Here is a 16,688-nt window from a genome sequence, read left to right on the forward strand (position 1 = left end):
AGATAGCCACGAGGTTAACTAACCTAGTGAGTGACAATTTTGTGAATATTATTGAAGTCGAAACGGTTTCCTACTAGATAAGACCTATACCAAATAGTGCTCTACGGAGATCTTTTGGGAAGTTATTTATTTAGTTAATTTTTCAGGGATTCTCCCCCAAAAAAAGGATCCAAATCAGTATGTCATGATGTTTTGGATCCTTTTTTTTCAAATTTTTGGAATTTGGACTCAAGGATCAAGAGCTATAGGGTAATGGCCACTAAAGATTTGTATTTCAGAATTATTTTAAAGACAAAAGATTGAATTCGAGATTCAAGATGTACCCGCAGCCTAAATTCTTCAATTTAACCTAAGCCTCGGGGGCTACTCCAAATGGAGTGCGATTGTTCATCGCACCACGTATAAGAGGATTATTTCTGAAGGCTACAAAACTACTCGAGCAAAAGCACCATGCAGCCTCGGTGCAGCCAATGAAGTACTCGGAAGGCAAGTTCTAGCTGAAGTTCGGGAGACTTGAAGACGGCTTCAGAAGTACTCAGGAGTCTGCACTACTCGGCTACGAAGAGCTTGGAGCTTGTCAGACCCGCAGCCACGAGATCCCTGACATGGCATAGATCCGTATGAGATATGGAATGTGGCATGTATCGTACCCATATGTCATGTAACGACTCGTGTAGATTAGGAACTTGTAGGTATAAAAGGAAACTATTGGAGTAGTAACTCGAGAAAGACTCCTAAGCTCATACCGATATAGGGTTTCATGTAACCATACCCCCCCCCCCCCGCTATATACGGGCGGACAGGGATCCCTCTAAAGAGTACGCATCATATGCAACCCTTAGGCAATACAAAACACCAAACATGACGTAGGGTATTATGCAACTTGCGGTCCGAACCTGTCTAAACCTTGTGTTGCTTGCACTATCGTGTTCTTGATCTTGGCGATTCTGTACGAGCAATCATATACCTTAAGGTATCCCAAGGTAGGCTTGCCGGTAAAACAATTACAAAGAACATGCTCCTGTCGCCGCCGACAGTGCCGGCGCCGCCGGTTCTACCGAGGCCACCGCTGGTACGGAGGATGCGGATGGGCATGTGGTCAATGGAGTCTAGGGTTTCAACATCAGTCTATACTTCGAACTCTGATTTTAATGATCTTGTACTCTATGGAAAACTTGTAAGATGCTCTACAAGATTCTCTAGAAGTCCATCACATTAGATCACATTTGGGTACTAGTTAAGTGTGTCGGTTCAGCCAATCGCTCACATAGACAGCTTCTTCATCTTTTGATCATAACTTTTTACTCGAAACTCCGATTTTGATGATCTTGGACTTTATGGGAAGCTTGTAAAATTCTCTACAAGATTGTCTAGAAGTCCATCTCATTATATCACATTTTGAGTACCGGTTAAATGATGGAACACCGACACTGCATCAGTTGATCCGGTCACTTCTTTTCTCTTTTTGCATCATTTACGTTTTGATCATAACTTTTTCCTCGGGACTTCGATTTTGATGGTCTTGGACTTTACGGAAAGGTTGTGAAATGCTTTACAAGATTATCCAGAAATATATCCTATTTGATCGGTCAGAATATAAATATCCATGAAATATTTCCAATTCATTTCTCTCATTTTCGCAGCATTGGATTTCAACAGGTTAATCACTCGTTGTCAAGGGCGTTGGGCCCGAGGGTAGCCGGACAACGACTATGTAGCTCATAGTCGTGATCGAGAATGGTCCCCGGGAGTTTAGGACGTTTATCTATACTATAAAGGATGAAAGAATTGAATACAATTTTTACCAACTCTAACTCACCTACCCACTCACAAAATACATCTTTTAGGTCCACATGGAAGACCTTAATGCTTGATTAAACCATAAAACACCATAAAAAAATATTTCTGCCAAAATCCCCAGTTTTTTTCACCACGGCGCCTCATACCCGCCCGCGTATACCCTCCCCCCGCGCAGCGCATGATTTTGGGGCTTCTTTCCGAAAACAGTCGCACCTCCCCCTCCCGTCGTTTCATTCAAAAAAAAAAAAAAACATCGCAACCCTCCCGTACATCGGCGCCGCTACCTGTCTCCGGACCCCGTCCGCGCCTCCGCTCCATCCCGGTGTGCTGCCTCTCCCCATCCCCGGCTACCGTCCGCACCTCCGCTGCTCCGTCCCCGGCCGCCGCGCCGTCCGCAGGCTGCCGGCGGCTCTGATCCGTCATGTCCCCCACCGGATCGGGTTACGGGACGCCTCCCCCGACCCCGACGCACCACGGCTCGCCGCCGGCCGCCACCGCCGAGGTTAGTCTCCTACTCACCCTCTCGGCCTCATCTCGCTGTGGTGCACCCTTCAGACGCGCTGCAGCAACTCCCGTCGCTCGCTGCAGATCCAGTGGACACGCCCGCCACGGACACCCCCGAGACGCGGGGCTCTCGCTGCCCCGCCGCTGCGCCACAAACCCAGACGCGCGAGGTGGAGATCCGTGCCAGGAGGCTCCTCCGTCCTCCCCCTCGCTCTCCGTCCTCCAAGATCCGGGCGCCTCCGGCCTCCCTCGTGCTCCATGGCTCTCCGTGCGAGGTCCACGGCCCACCGGGCCGACGACCAAGAATCGTGCCGTCGATCGACCGTCGATCGTCCGGACCGCTGCTTCCACCTCAATCGTTGGCTTCTGGTAAGACATTTAATTTTTCCACTTCCCTGATACTTCGGTGTGGATTAACATCATCGCCGCACACTAACAACTTAACAGGCAGATCCTCGTAGACATCTAGAAGCAGATCCTACTGCTACACTGCAGTACCCAACGTTGAAGGAACTGAGCATCATCGACAGGCTTAAGTTCATGGCATTTGTCCTCGGCTGTCACCAGATTGCCCACCCGCGCTTAGGATTTCTGCTCTACTCCAAGGTTGCCGCTTCTTACTACTGATCTCCTGCTATTCGTGTCATTGTGATTATTTGTTAGAGTGCTTCCCTATGGCCTATACAGTTTGGTTTTTGTTTGGCGTTGGACATGGGATTGAGGCAAAGATGTTATTAGGATTTTATTTAGATATAAGTATAGTCTGGAAGCTCAAGAGAAAATGTCAACTCTATTCCGTTCAGTAAATCCTACTAATTCAGTAGTCCTAATGGCAGGTTTTATATCATGTAGGCGTCCCTTTCTGTCTAAATTAAACCATAAGAAATATCAATGCAATGCCTTGATATTTAGACAGCATGTGCATGCTATGAAATATCAATTCACTGTGAAGGGGAGGAGCGCATGTGCATGGTCAGCCTGTGTGCAGTTGGTCAATATCAATGAAATATGCTATGAAATATCAATTCACTGTGTGCAGTTGGTCAATTCACTGTAAACTTGGATTAGAGGCAGGAACTGAAGCAAAAAATGTTTATCATGTTGGGCAAGTCGTCAAATGTAGAATTATCATTGTGTTCCCTGCTTCAAGGAGAATAAATGTTAGTTTCATCGTATCTCATAATAGGTGAGTTCTGTCATGCTCGTTTGTTTCTATTTTCTTGCTCGATTATTAAACCAGCTTTGTTTGACACTGAGCATTTCCTGTCATCTTTCTGCTTATCTTTGAGACTTAATTGGTTCTAAAATTATGAAGCCTCAATTCTCATCAGCGAAGGTCCAGGTCCAGCATATTAGTATTTTTCAAGTAAATAGGGTGATACGCTGATTTTGAGCACTATGCAATGTTTTAGGTATCTCCCAAAACATTTAATTGTTGCTGCAGCTATGGTTTCCATTATTGCATATTCTTGATGTAATATTGAGAAACCTTTGGACACAGAAACCTGGGTGTCTACCTTGCCCTTGTTTCTTGGGAAAATAGGTCATTTGTTCAGTTTGTGAAGTTGGTTTCCTAATTTTGTATGGTATATATTTGGTAGATAACCTCTTTCATTGAGCGCTATAACATTTGTATGTGGTGGGCTTTATTCAAACGAGGGTATGAAATAGGGAATAAATTTAAAATGATGCAGGCTTAAAGCTTCCTGCTGCCAGCCATGCTTGAATGTTCTTAATTCATCTCCACAACACTTTAAGTTAGCCAACTGGTGTTGCACAAGTGGTACCCTCTGTTGCAATAGTCCCAAAATCAATACATGATCTCTGAATCACTTTCTCTGCACAGCAAGGAACATGGCATTGCATCTCATACTTGGGAAATGGAAGATCAGATCTAAAGTGTGGTTATCTCATTCTCATATCATGCTGAGGCACTAGCAAGGGGAATTGTTCTTGTCGGTGCCGAACTGCTGATGAGGAGATCCTCGCACCTGTTCTGCCACTGCACCAATGAGCACTTCCCTACATATTCCGTGTGGCTATCCGACAAGGGGATCCGCAACTGCACTTTTGTGCTGACCAAAGGTAAGGCTTCCTTTCCTCTTCTTCTTTCCCCTGCCATGGGTATGGATCAATGAGTGCTTCCCATTTGTTCTTTCTGATTTTTAACACATAATAAATGTTGTTGAAATTTATTTGGTAACCTACTGAATCTGAATCCATTGCTCATGTCTAATTATTGCATTGGTTTTCCAATACATGTATGCTGTTGAAGAAAAAAGAAATAGGAATAATTTGTTTTGTTCTTCCTTATTCCCACCTTAAAATGAGTTTAATTAACTTTGTACCACATAGATTTTTAGGGACAAAGGGTGAGAACTCAGGGCTCCAAAAATGTTAGGGAAAAATGCTGACAACTTTGGAATGTGCCAGTCCGTACATCTTTTTCACTATTGTTTTTGAGACATGAGATTATGATTTCATAAATCTTGTGTGTTTCTTTCTACTGCCATTGCTGATCAGATTCTTTGTCACGGCATTCAGAAGTGTTGGCGGGCCTGCAGGTGAGTAGTAAATGCATTAATGCTGTTTGCAGTGTGTACTGTGTAGCACTGTAGCCTATGTTGATCCTTGGTGTTGTTTCCCCTAGCTGCAGGTGTGTTTTTGTTTGCAGTGGTATTTGTTAGGGTAGGGTCGGCAAGTTCCATAGAGTAGAATTTGATTCACGATTAATAAGAATAGCTCGTGTGCTTGGAGGGATTTCCGGGTCAAATAAAAAAAATCTATAGACTTTCTTTTAGCTAACTAGCATTGACCATGCAAGAAGATTGGCGTTGTTTTTCTCTAGCTTGTTGTTGATGAAGGTTAGCATATTTCCTCGATTTTCTGAGTAAGAAAAGAAAATTTGTGACATACAAAACATCTTTTCCTTGGGGACTGGAGGAACTGACAAACAGTGCAGATACTACTTGGTTATATCTAGTGTACTTAAGAATGCGAGTTGGTTTTTGACTACCTTGTTTGGTTAACATTTTATAATAGAGGAAATGCAGTAATACTATTATGGTTGTACTCAAAACTTTGATGCATTTTGCTTTGCCACCAGGGCTGGGCTTTGGGTGGAGAACAAGCTCAGACAGGACGTAGATATTCACATGAATGAATGCTCATCTTCGGTGATGGTGGTTTCATTTTACCACGATAAACATACCATAAAAATCTGGATGTTATAGAGTAATAGCTAGCTTGACAATGTTTATGAAATAGCTAGAGTGAAAGTGTTTATGTCATTATTTAAAATCTATATATTGGTTAGTTGTGTTTATAGTTAATGCAGATAGATGTTTTTTTCTGGTTATATATATCTTATTACGGAATCTTAAAATAATTTCAGGTAGTCTAATGGATACGTATGGAAACATCAATAAGCTTTGTGCAGGATCATGTTCTTGAAGATTGCATGGTGGTGTTGAACCAGGATCAGAGGACCCGGTATGGGAAGGTACGGTGGCCGCCATACCTTCATTTTGTAACAAGTAACTCAGGACTTCGACTGTTTGTCGCTGGCGCATGGGAGCTCCAACTCCAACATTTTGAGCAGAGAAACAGGGTGCAGGGAGGAAGAAAAACAGTATTGGACTATGTGAACCGTTGTGTGCGCTGAACTAAGCTGACGAATGGGCTCTTTTTTGTTCTGTACATCTATGTTCTGTACCTCTATGTTCTATGGATACGTATGGAAACATCAATAAGCTCTGTGCTTGATGGATTATTACATTTTGAAATGTATATTACATACTACTTTTAATTTGAATCTTAATCTTTCGACAAAGCCCTACCATGAATTTTTTCCGTCCTCCGTCATTGTGTTGAACCAATTAAACCATCAATTTAATTTTGCATCAACAATGAATTAAACACAAGTCCGTCTCGATCTGCTATTTGGGTTGGTTAATATATTATTAATATTGTTAGTTGTTGATCTATCATTTAATGCTCATGAACACGTGTGGTACATATTCTTGATGTTTTGTCCATTGGATATTCTTGATGAAATCCTTATAACATGTACTACAATATGTAGTGTGATATATGACATTGGTGTGGAACCCTTCTAATTATTGATAAACAAGTCCTTTTAATTATTGATACTACTTTTAAACATATGCCTGGGCACGTGCATCCCCACTAGTTGGTAAACAGGGTGAGATTGAGAGGAATAAGAGGATAGGGAAATAGTTTGATATTGCTCAAACTGATTACCCCTGATTGCAGCAAATAAATAGTGTTCCCTCTTAAGTAATTTGGAAGGCAATCGCTAAAATTAAGGCCCTGATAGGGCCGGCTAACAAATTTGCTGCGGGTGCAGCGCCGCGGCGGTGGCGCGCGCCTGGGCGCATCTCTACAGTGGCCCGGGAAGTGTAGTGCCGGCTCCACATGACATTAAATTTCAAATAAACCAAGAAGGTTTGGAAAGAAAAAAACAAGCACAAAAAGCAGAGAAAAAAAAGGTGTCTCACGTTTTTTCAACAAAAGGAGCCAATGAATAGGGTTGACGTGATACAGAATTAGAGTCATTGATAAATCATTTTAGCATAGAAAAACAGCGTCTGGTTATCTACTCTCCTGTCCACTATCTGTTGGCACTATAGTAGCATTATAGTTGTCGCCTAAAAGAAAGCACAGTTAGCACTGTCTGTGCAATCGTGCAAAATAGAACAAGTAATCCAGCAAGCAGTGTTAAGCTCAACCATGGATTTCTCAGGTGGTTATGCCTCAACCATGCTATCCACCTGTGAAGGCGACTCTGGCAATACATTTCCATCCTGCAACATATTGGTTTTAGGTAGAAATCGCCTGTGAAATCGAACACCACACCTTTAGTTAACCTAGTAAACTGTGCTGAGACCACCTTATCACTATGAAGATGGTGCACTATGATTCCACGTCGTGAAAGAAGAGTAACATCGTCAGGCCTGCTGCTTAGCTGAGACATGAAAATGACATAAGCAGTAATACAATTCCCATATTGAGGGCAACTCTGCTCAAATGCAATCATATTCCTGAAAAGAGCACCAGTTCTATCATCCATAGGTAAGCACGGAATTTCAAGTACACCATCGTTAAACGTAATGTCCAACATTGAGTGAGCATTCTGCTCATCGAACTCCTTTCTCTTGAAAACAATTCCTGCTTCATGGTATTGTGTTGCCCGACGCCAACGAATGAGCTGGCCTGCTTGCAATGAGTTGGATTGCTGATTATGCCATGGGTTATGCTCATCTTGTTCATCCCTACGATCAATGCTGAACAACCTGCAAACCATATTGACAAAATATCCACCAAACTGAGGTCTTGCATGATGCCCTTCCTCTAGTGGCGTGCTCGGTTTAAAATGCATGTGACACAATTGGAGAAGATGGCAAAACTCTTTGGGCTTGTTGTATTGACCAAATGCCTTTGTAAAATAACGCAGATTTTCCTCTATGTAATTAGCAACGTTTTCTGAAAGTACACTATCCATGCCTGAACCCACAAGGACTTCAAATATCTTCTTAACAACGAAAAAGGGAATTTGATTTTCAAAGAGGAATAAATCTACCACTAAAAAAGTATCATACCACTGCACAAAGGATTCTTCTTGCAACTGAGTAGATTTTCCACTACCTTGGCTGACGTCAACTGATCCTAAGATCTTGTGTGTTGTATCTACCCTCCTCGGTGCAGTGTTATCTAAGGATCTATTTTCTTCTTGCCGTGTAAGTCCTGTTACAGTTCTGTCATCTGGTTTCAGACTACTTGCAGGCACCACCTTAGTTATCCGTTTAACTCCACTCATACCATTAAGATAAACCAATATAAAGCATCCATCAAGCAAGAGCATCCGCCTGAAGCTTTTGCTATCCAATTCAATTCCACTAGAGTAACATGCTCTTGCTTGATTCTCTATATCACCAATAGCAAGTAGATAGTCGTGCAACGTCTTGGTACAGTTCATTTTAAGAATATAATCCAAGCAATACCATTTGTTCCTCTGCATAAATTGTAAGGTGGCAGATCCATGGTGATATGGGCCAATGGACAAAACAAATGGTTCAAAGGCAAAACTATCAACTTGGCGAACAAGCTGATGGACTCGGTAAATCTGGCATGAATTGTCATTGTCCTCAATGTCCTGATAAGATAATTGAAGATAACTTAGGTCTGTTGCCATACCATTTGCAATTTCTTCAATGTCCGCAGATTCAGCCCTGCCTCTGGCTTCCTCCACCACCATTTTTCGATATATTTACCTGTGGCCACCAATGCACAGGAAGGAACAAATATTTCCATAAAACAGTTTGACAAATTATATGTAGGACTGAAATACTGATCGGAGCATTATAAGTAGGACTAAAGCACAGAACGTTTTTAAACGCTAGTCATGATTATTTTTATTTTGCTGAGAAGATTACAGGCAGAAAAACCAACTTCAATAAGTGTCACCACCCATGCATGGAAAGAAAACAAAGGGCGTGTACGAACTGCAAATGGTAAGAATTTCATGAAAAGAAGAAAAAAAACTAGAGTAGATCAGAGGCTTTACTAATTTCATTTGTGCTTTGCAACTCTTTTTTAAGCAGAAGATGTTTGCCCAAAGAATAGATATTAAAGCAAGTTTCATTGATAATAATAATATACTTCTCACAAAAACGTTGCATGTAACATGGTATAATAATGGATGATATAAGGTCGTCAGTCAGCTATCAGAAATCTGAGACATTATAGCTAAAAAGTATGTACTGATGGTAAAGCAAGCAGTTAGTTGATGGACATGTTTAGAGTATTAAACTGCTAAAGACAATATGGAACGTGGTATACATGAGTTTCAAGAAAAATGATGAACAAAATATTTGTATTATAAATAAATACTAGATGTTTTATATCTCAACATCTGAAGCGATACATGTATACATGTGTGTGTGTGTGTGTGTGTGTGTGTGTGTGTGTGTGTGTGTGTGTGTGTGTGTGTGTGTGTGTATTCAGCTGCAATAAGATGATCTTTAGTTTCATGGCTAATGGGGCTTTGAAAATTCAGATAATGGATATTAGTCACTGATTGTCGTGTGCAGGTAACAAAAACAATTATCTTGAAAATTTCCAGAAAGAAGTCAAATATGAACCTAGTTTCTGTGACGAATTCGAATTACGTATCTGAAGGCCTCTATTCTGAACATTTGTAAACAATGAAGATATTGCATCCTGGAGACAGGAAAGGTGTTCTACAAAAATCCGAAGTAACGATCCCGAGACGCAGGAGCACGCATCCGATGCCAATTCAGGGCCTTATAATTTAAGTGGCCAACAACAGAGTACAACAATATGCATACATCAACAGGCGGAAACCCTAATCAGAACTTCAGAACAAAATCAGCTCGAAATTACCTATCGGCTTGCCTACACCGAAAGAGGAAGAAATGCGGCAAGCGAATCAATGCGTCATCCCCCTGCTGCCGCTTTTGCGATTAATCGGTGACCCTTCAGCGTCGCATCGATGTGGAAGATGGAATGCTGGGGAGCTCAGGGACCTGAATCGAGTGGGCCTGGAAGCCGAGAGTTTTTTTTTTCCTTCTTTTGATGGGTAGATAGAAGCCTAGATTTTATTTTTAGAAGTTCCTAGCAATCACCTAGGTGATTTTATATTTAACTATCACAATACTACTACTACAACAACAACGACAACAACATAGTTTTTTTTCCCAAACAAATTAGGGTAGGCCAGAGATGAAACCCGAAAGAAATAAACTTAAGGTTCAGCACATTGATAACTAGTCTCCAAGCGCTCCTATCCAAAACTATCTCTTTAGAGATATTCCAATCCTTAAGGTCTCTCTTAACCGACTCATCCCACGTCAGTTTAGGTCTACCTCTACCCCTCTTTATATTATCGAACCGCTCAAGAACCCCATTACGCACCGGCGCCTTAGGAGGACTTCGTTGGACATGTCCAAACCATCTCAGCCGATGCTGGGTAAGTTTCTCCTCAGTTGGTGCCACCCCGACCCTATCCCGAATAATTTCGTTCCGGACTATATCCCTCCTTGTGTGCCCGCAAAACCACTGCAACATCCGCATCTCTGCAACACTCAGTTGCTGGACATGTCGCTTTTTTGTAGGCCAACATTCAGCACCGTATAACATCGCCGGAAGAATTGCTGTCCTATAGAATTTGCCTTTTAGTTTTTGTGGCACCCTCTTGTCACAAAGGATGCCAGAAGCTTGCCGCCATTTCTTTTAAGACAGAACTGTTAGGTACGAACTCCGTCGGGTTGCCCAAGACGTAAATGTCAAAAAAGCACTCGGGTAAAGACCATAAAACTACTCGATAGCTACTCCAATGTTGAGCGTAGCTTTCGAAATGGGGCATTGGTTCAAGTGAGCGAGAGCCAAGTAGTCAATATAGGAAAAAACAACTTTATTTGGATTTGTCAAAATTACAATAACTATAAAGTAATAGACTCTGACTCTTAGGACCTACCCCTTGCTCGTTGGACGTGAGCAATGGTTTACATAACTGAACAAAATTTATTCGAGGATGGTACTAGTCGATATGGGGGTCGACTAGATTTGTGGGAGGGTATCCTTCAGGAGAGGTGCCCCAAGGGCCTTGCGGAGTGAGTCACACTGGAAGATCGTGTGAGAGCTCTTTGGGTGCATAAAGCACTTGCGTAGCAGTACTTTGTTGATCCTGTTTCCACCCTGAGATGATTCACCCTGGCGCAGGGTGCGTGGTTTACCCTGAGGACGGGTACTGGTGGTTGCTGGCTTGTGCTTCTTGAATGATGCAGAAGCCTTCGACGGGATGCGGTAGTTGGAAGAAGGGCTGTAAGCCTCGACTTCCTCGCGTTCCTTTCTTCTTGAGATGATGATGTTGCGCGCATCACGCCCAACATTGATCACACTACGGAGGTCGCAGTTGGAGTAGTCGTAGTTGTCGCCTTGCTGTTCCTGTAGGCTGTTAGCGAGGCGCTAGCACCTGAACGCCCTCTTCTGGTTGAGTTGGCGACGATGCTCGTAAAGATGTTCTGCTGGATGCTGCTCATTCAATTGGACGGTGACTGTCACTGCTGGCGGAGGAGCGGGCGGATCCTCCTTGGTAGCAGTCTGCCCCTTCAGTGATTGTGGGAGCAGTAGTTTCCATGTTATCGGAAAGGTACTCGTCGAAATCTTCCGAGTTGTAGTCGTCGAGGTTGAGACGCTCCGTGGGATCACCCTCGGGTTCTTCAGATATGCGAACCATGAGGATTTCACGGCAAAGGTCTTGAACGTCTTGGTCTTGTTTGCTTGAGGGCGGGTCTAGAGGAGTGCTCTGCTGGTAAGGCAGATCCGCTGGCTGTGAGCCGGAGGTGTTGGGATCATGTGTCTTCCTAAGGTGCACTGTTCATCCTTGCGGTGTTGCATATATAATCAAGTTAGGGAGGGAGTCCTGATCAGACTTGGAGTTCTTGGCCAAGTTGGACTCGACTTGCTTGCTGTGAATCGGTTAATCCACCGATTTTGGAGTATGTATGCTTTGGATGAGCGAGAAGAGGGATGCCCATCTCTACACGGAGGGCATTCTCGTTCATCCAGTGTAGCCATGATTGAGTAGGAGTCAGCCCCTTAGGCTCTTTGATCCAGGGTTTATCAAAAATTGAATCACTGGATTGTTCTGGAGCTTTGGCATTTCCCTTTTTAAGCTTGGCCAGTTCCCAAAGGGCGTCAGCATGTTCGGGTGGATTGGCCATGGCGTTCATGAACAACTCGGTATTGTCGGACCAATTCTCGAGATCATCGAATGGTTCAAAATTCTCGAGGCCATTCATGAAGCGATCAAAATCCTGATCAAAAGAGGACTCGACTGGTTCCAGAGTCCGAATGTGAGCAGGTTTCGGTGAAGGGCTCTGAGGTATCCTGGAGATAGACGGTCCCATCCGAACAAGCCGGGGATTTGTCTCACCAGATCCCCCGTAGATTCCTCCTCCCGATTTCTGCTCCTTGTTCTGTAGGGTGCTTTTCAGCTACCTTGACGCAGTCGGCAAGCTTTGAATTTACCCGATCGATCCCTGAGAGGATGTCACCTGACCTTTTCTGTGGTGGGCTTAGTGCTCTAGGATTCTGCTGTGTCGTGGATGAGCCGAGAGTAATTTCTGCAAGCTTGATACAGCCCTCAATTGATCGTGAAACTTGATCCACTCCTGCGAGTAATTCTAAGTTTTTGATCATAGGGCGTTTGATCGTCTTGAGATGGGTCAAATATTTTTCAAGTGTTTTGGAAAAGTGAGGTTTTTCGGGATCAGAGTTTGTGTCGAACTCGACTGAACCGAGAGTTCGGGTCGGAGGTGACACGTTTCCTGGGTTATCCAAGTCGGGTTCAAGTAGAACTCTTTCTTCTCGAGATCCGCGGACTTGCGGGTATCGGCGACTTGGGAGCTGGCTTTTGGTTTAGGCGAATTGGGCGTGACAAGGTGGCTGGAAAAGCCTCCCGTTCCGTCAGCCGTGCAAGCCTAGGAACCGAAAACGAGGGTTGTGCCTTCCGCACGTTGTTGGCGTCGCTTGATCCGGCCATCGAATTCGTTGGTGAACTCGCCGAATCCCCTACCTGGCGCGCCAGCTATCGGTGTTTACCGCTAAGCCTGCTCAGGGATACCCTTAGCAGTAGGGTTTGTAGGTAGAGTTCGACTGCTCTAGAACTCGATGGTACAAGGAACACAAAGATTTAGACAGGTTCGGGCCGCGAGTTTGCGTAATACCCTACGTCCTGTGTGGTTTGTATTGCCTTAGGTGTTGATGATTGTTTGGAGGGGGTCCCTTGTGGCAGAACCACCTGAATTATCCCGGCTCAAGTGCGCTGGCCATCACCATAAAGGCAACACCGATTCAAATGCACTTCAAACAGAACAATTCTTGGTCTGTCGGGTAACGTCCCGATACAACCACCGGATCTCGGATCGAACAAGCATACCTCGCACGAAGGTGAGTCCAGAGATATTAAAACCATATATCTTACAACACAGGTATAGCAGTTATTACAACAAGTTCAAAGTATTATTACAGGTCCAAACTCAGTAAAACATTATACAAGACATAGGTTTAAAGTTCAGAGTTTAAGCAGCGGAAAGAAAACACGACGGCTACAACACGTCGCAAAAGGATACCAAGCTAGCCCAAGCAAGGTATCACTCGTCGGGGTCATTGCTGGCCGGAGACGAATCCCACTCTACGGACCAGCTATAGGGCAAAGAGTAGGGCCAAGTCAGACTAGCGGTCTGGTCCTCAAAACTCATACCTGAAACAGGACTCAATAGCAAGGCTGAGTATACTAATACTCAGCAAGACTTAACCGTCAATAGATATACTTTGTCCACTTAACTAGACTATGCAGGGTTTTGTAAGGCTCTAGGTTTCCTTTTTGCTGAAAAGCAACAAAGAGTAGGTTCTTAATTTCACATTTTAGCTTCTAATATTCTAGTTGATTAACCATTCTATGTAAGCATCTAATTCTAATCAACCATGGTAGAACTTTAGTCAAACATCAAGATTGATCATAATAACATTACTCTTATTACTCTGTGTGGCAAAGGAATCAAGTAGTCTCAATATCCGCGAGAGACGGACGATTCGAACCGGATTTTTCAACCGTGCAAGGTAAACCTAACACACACGTTTGGAACACTGTCGGGTCGTTCCCAAACAACCGTTGACCTTTCATTCCGGCTTGTGGATAGGGTCACTCTCCCCGACTACAGGGCACCAACTTCCTCCCTGCACCCGTGGTGTTGCGCAACATAAACATAAATAAAAACCTATCTCTAAGAGAAACTGAAAGGTATATCCACTCACAGGTCCGATTAGCTACTAGGCTTACCGCGTACCATATTTACGGCATGTGGCTAGTACGTTCAAACACTTAACCACCGCTACCACACACCGCGACCTTAGCAGAATTCATCAACACAGACGGGGTCTCACCCAAGGTCATGATATCGAACATGACCCCGTCCGACGTCCTTATATTGATTGCAGATAAAAGAAAACAAGCAACTGCTATTAAGCTCGTGAGTGACAGGCAATCACTCGACTTTTACCGGTCCTATAAGCATAGCAATTACTCGAACTCAGTCTAGTGTTCAGTACATAGGTTCCTAGGATCATGCATCTAGGGTTTCAATTCAAATCCTAAGAACTATAAATGCACAAGTAAGTAGTATATAAAGTGCATAATTTGAAATATTGGGTTTATGTATGGGGCTTGCCTTCGCGGTAGTCACTAGCTAGATCAGCCTTGGGCTCTTCCGGACTTTGGTTCGGGTCTTCAGTCAGTGTAGCGGCGTTCACTTGGGCTTTTTGATCACCTCCTTCGGACTCCGGGATCAGCTCGTACGTCCCGTCCGCTAGAACAGTCATATCTATATGTGATGCAAGAAACAGTATTACAACATACACACTTCGTGATAAAGTTGCAGTCTAACAATTAGCAAACATAACTTAGCATATGGGCAATTGTTTATAGAGTAGTTATTTAACATTTCTTGCTACATAAAACAACATGATTAACCTCATAAGACAACTTGATTATCTTCATAAAGTAAGTTTTAGTTAGTTCACATAGCATGTAAATCATGGTTTGCTAAGAATTAAGTAACTCAGTACACAACTAGCATTTAAATTCAGCAAAATTACTTCAAACAGGAAGTACAGAGGGCAATGTATCCTGTAAATTTCATACCATTTCATGCATCCAATTATTCAGAATAAACCATTTACTCAGATAGCACCTATAACAAGATTAAATTATACAGACTAAACTAGAGCAAATCAGAGGCTATAAATTTAATAGGATATCGATACAGAGCTAACACAGCTACTGTAAATTTATTAAAATTTATCTAGGCATAAAACAGAAGTAGTAATTTTGACAAAATTAAACCACATATGGAAAAACTAATTAATACAAAAAGTTATATAATGTTTCTAGATCCTAAATTTTATAGACATGAACATATGACCAAAATAGAGTTCCAAAAATATTCTCAGATTTTTCTAAGCAAGGAAACTATTTATTATAATTAAAGTCTACTTAACAAGCATTAAATCAAATATATAGCTAAACAGATCTAAAATTTCCCAAACTTGTGCAACAACAAGGTTTTAGTAACATGCATGCATCGAAAAAGTTTCAAACACAGAACTTCAATATTTCTACCAGCATAAATACATTAGCAAAACTAGTAGATCTAGGAATCTTGAAACTTTGACCTAGTTAAAGATGTCAAAAAGGGTTCAAATTTTTATCAGGTACTAGTAACACTGCAAGACACATTCTAGCCAAAAACCATATGAAGTTATTGAGTACAACTCCTAGAACAATTAAAGCCTATTTATTCTATTCTTTTTCTTGGATTAACATGCTGACCAAAACTAAAGATGTAGGCCTTGTAACAAGGATTCCAAAACACTTGGATTTGTATTTTTCTAATTTTTCTATGAATTTCTAGGCATTTTCAAAGTTCACTGATTTGAATTCTAGAGTTCATGTACATTTCTCAGTTTAACCCCTGGAAGTTTTTGAATTCTAGCAGAAAGGCCCTTGGCCAGAGTCAGAGCAGAGGGAGGGGTTTTGACCGCCGATTCTGGCGAGATGGGTCGCCGGCGGCGAGGGCTAGGGTGGGGAAAAGCAGGAGGGGGCTGAGCCACACCTGTAGGTGTGATTGGCTCGACGGGAGATGGCCGGAGGAGGCTGGTCCGTGGAGGAGGTTGGCCGGCGGCGGCTCTGCGCCGCGGCGGCTCTGCGCCGCGGCGGCGGCTCTGCCCCACGGCGGCGGCTTTCCGGCGGCGAAGGAATGGGATGGCCTGGTCTGGGAGCTGCGCGAGAGCGAGGTGGAGCTAGGGGTGGGGTCTGCGCGGGCGGAGCGGCCATGGAGGAGTGGGGCAACGATGAGCTTGAGCTCGCCGGCGTTCGGGTGGGCGGTGGCGGCGTTCTGGAGATTTGGAGCGGGGAAGTGACGAGAGAGGGAGGGGATTGGAATGCGGGGGTTCCCCTGGGGCTGAAGCGCGCGAGAGAAGGGGAAACCGGGGCTCTTCCCCGAGATTGCCACGACGGCGGTGAGGTGGCGGCCGACTGGGGCCTCGGGGGTGCGTGGTAGGAGCGGGGGAGGTCCAGCGCGAGAGGAAAAGGGCGGCGAGGAGCCCGGGCACGACGCGTGGAAGGCCACGGCGAGCAGGAGGTGGCCTGCGGCCCTCCTAAGCGGTGGCGGCACCGCTCTGCGCCGGCGGCAGAGGAAAGCAGAGAGAGAGAGAGAGGAGGAAGATGACAGCTGGACCTATTTACAAATTCAAAAAAGTTTAGGGGTCCTACTATAAAA

The 16,688-nt window shown here is 43.8% G+C and overlaps 2 protein-coding genes across 10 annotated transcripts; one reads left to right on the forward strand and one right to left on the reverse strand.

Moving 5' to 3' along the window:
* Window positions 1-1,988: 1,988 nt before the first annotated feature.
* LOC120703547 lies at window positions 1,989-6,136 on the forward strand. Of its 9 annotated transcripts, XM_039987661.1 has the most exons (7): window positions 1,989-2,302; window positions 2,389-2,673; window positions 2,752-2,910; window positions 4,151-4,169; window positions 4,219-4,389; window positions 4,828-4,868; window positions 5,699-6,136. In XM_039987661.1, exons 1-7 carry the CDS (start codon window positions 2,222-2,224, stop codon window positions 5,705-5,707), a joined length of 765 nt encoding a protein of 254 aa, XP_039843595.1. In that variant the 5' UTR covers window positions 1,989-2,221; the 3' UTR covers window positions 5,708-6,136. The 9 variants fall into 9 exon arrangements, 3 of the variants coding, with proteins under 3 accessions (XP_039843595.1, XP_039843593.1, XP_039843594.1); XM_039987659.1 differs by having other exon boundaries at window positions 1,990-2,302; window positions 4,828-6,136; XM_039987660.1 differs by lacking the exon at window positions 4,828-4,868 and having other exon boundaries at window positions 1,990-2,302.
* A 785-nt stretch (window positions 6,137-6,921) lies between these two features.
* Window positions 6,922-9,936, reverse strand: LOC120703549 (UPF0481 protein At3g47200-like). The gene is made up of 2 exons (XM_039987662.1): window positions 9,730-9,936; window positions 6,922-8,597 (listed from the first exon to the last, which is right to left on the reverse strand). The coding sequence occupies exon 2, from the start codon at window positions 8,579-8,581 to the stop codon at window positions 6,962-6,964; it is 1,620 nt and encodes a 539-aa protein (XP_039843596.1). The 5' UTR covers window positions 8,582-8,597; window positions 9,730-9,936; the 3' UTR covers window positions 6,922-6,961.
* Between the last annotated feature and the right edge of the window lie 6,752 nt (window positions 9,937-16,688).

Source organism: Panicum virgatum, chromosome 4K (genome assembly GCF_016808335.1).
Source record: "Panicum virgatum strain AP13 chromosome 4K, P.virgatum_v5, whole genome shotgun sequence".
In the NCBI taxonomy this organism is placed as follows: Eukaryota; Viridiplantae; Streptophyta; class Magnoliopsida; order Poales; family Poaceae; genus Panicum; species Panicum virgatum.

Coding starts and splice junctions, on each gene's coding strand:
- LOC120703547 (XM_039987659.1), top strand. CDS start 2,222: ATGTCCCCCACCGGATCGGGTTACGGGACGCCTCCCCCGACCCCGACG. Junction 2,303..2,388: donor CGCCGGCCGCCACCGCCGAG/GTTAGTCTCCTA, acceptor CGCTCGCTGCAG/ATCCAGTGGACACGCCCGCC. Junction 4,390..4,827: donor CACTTTTGTGCTGACCAAAG/GTAAGGCTTCCT, acceptor ATTGCTGATCAG/ATTCTTTGTCACGGCATTCA.
- LOC120703549 (XM_039987662.1), bottom strand. CDS start 8,581: ATGGTGGTGGAGGAAGCCAGAGGCAGGGCTGAATCTGCGGACATTGAA.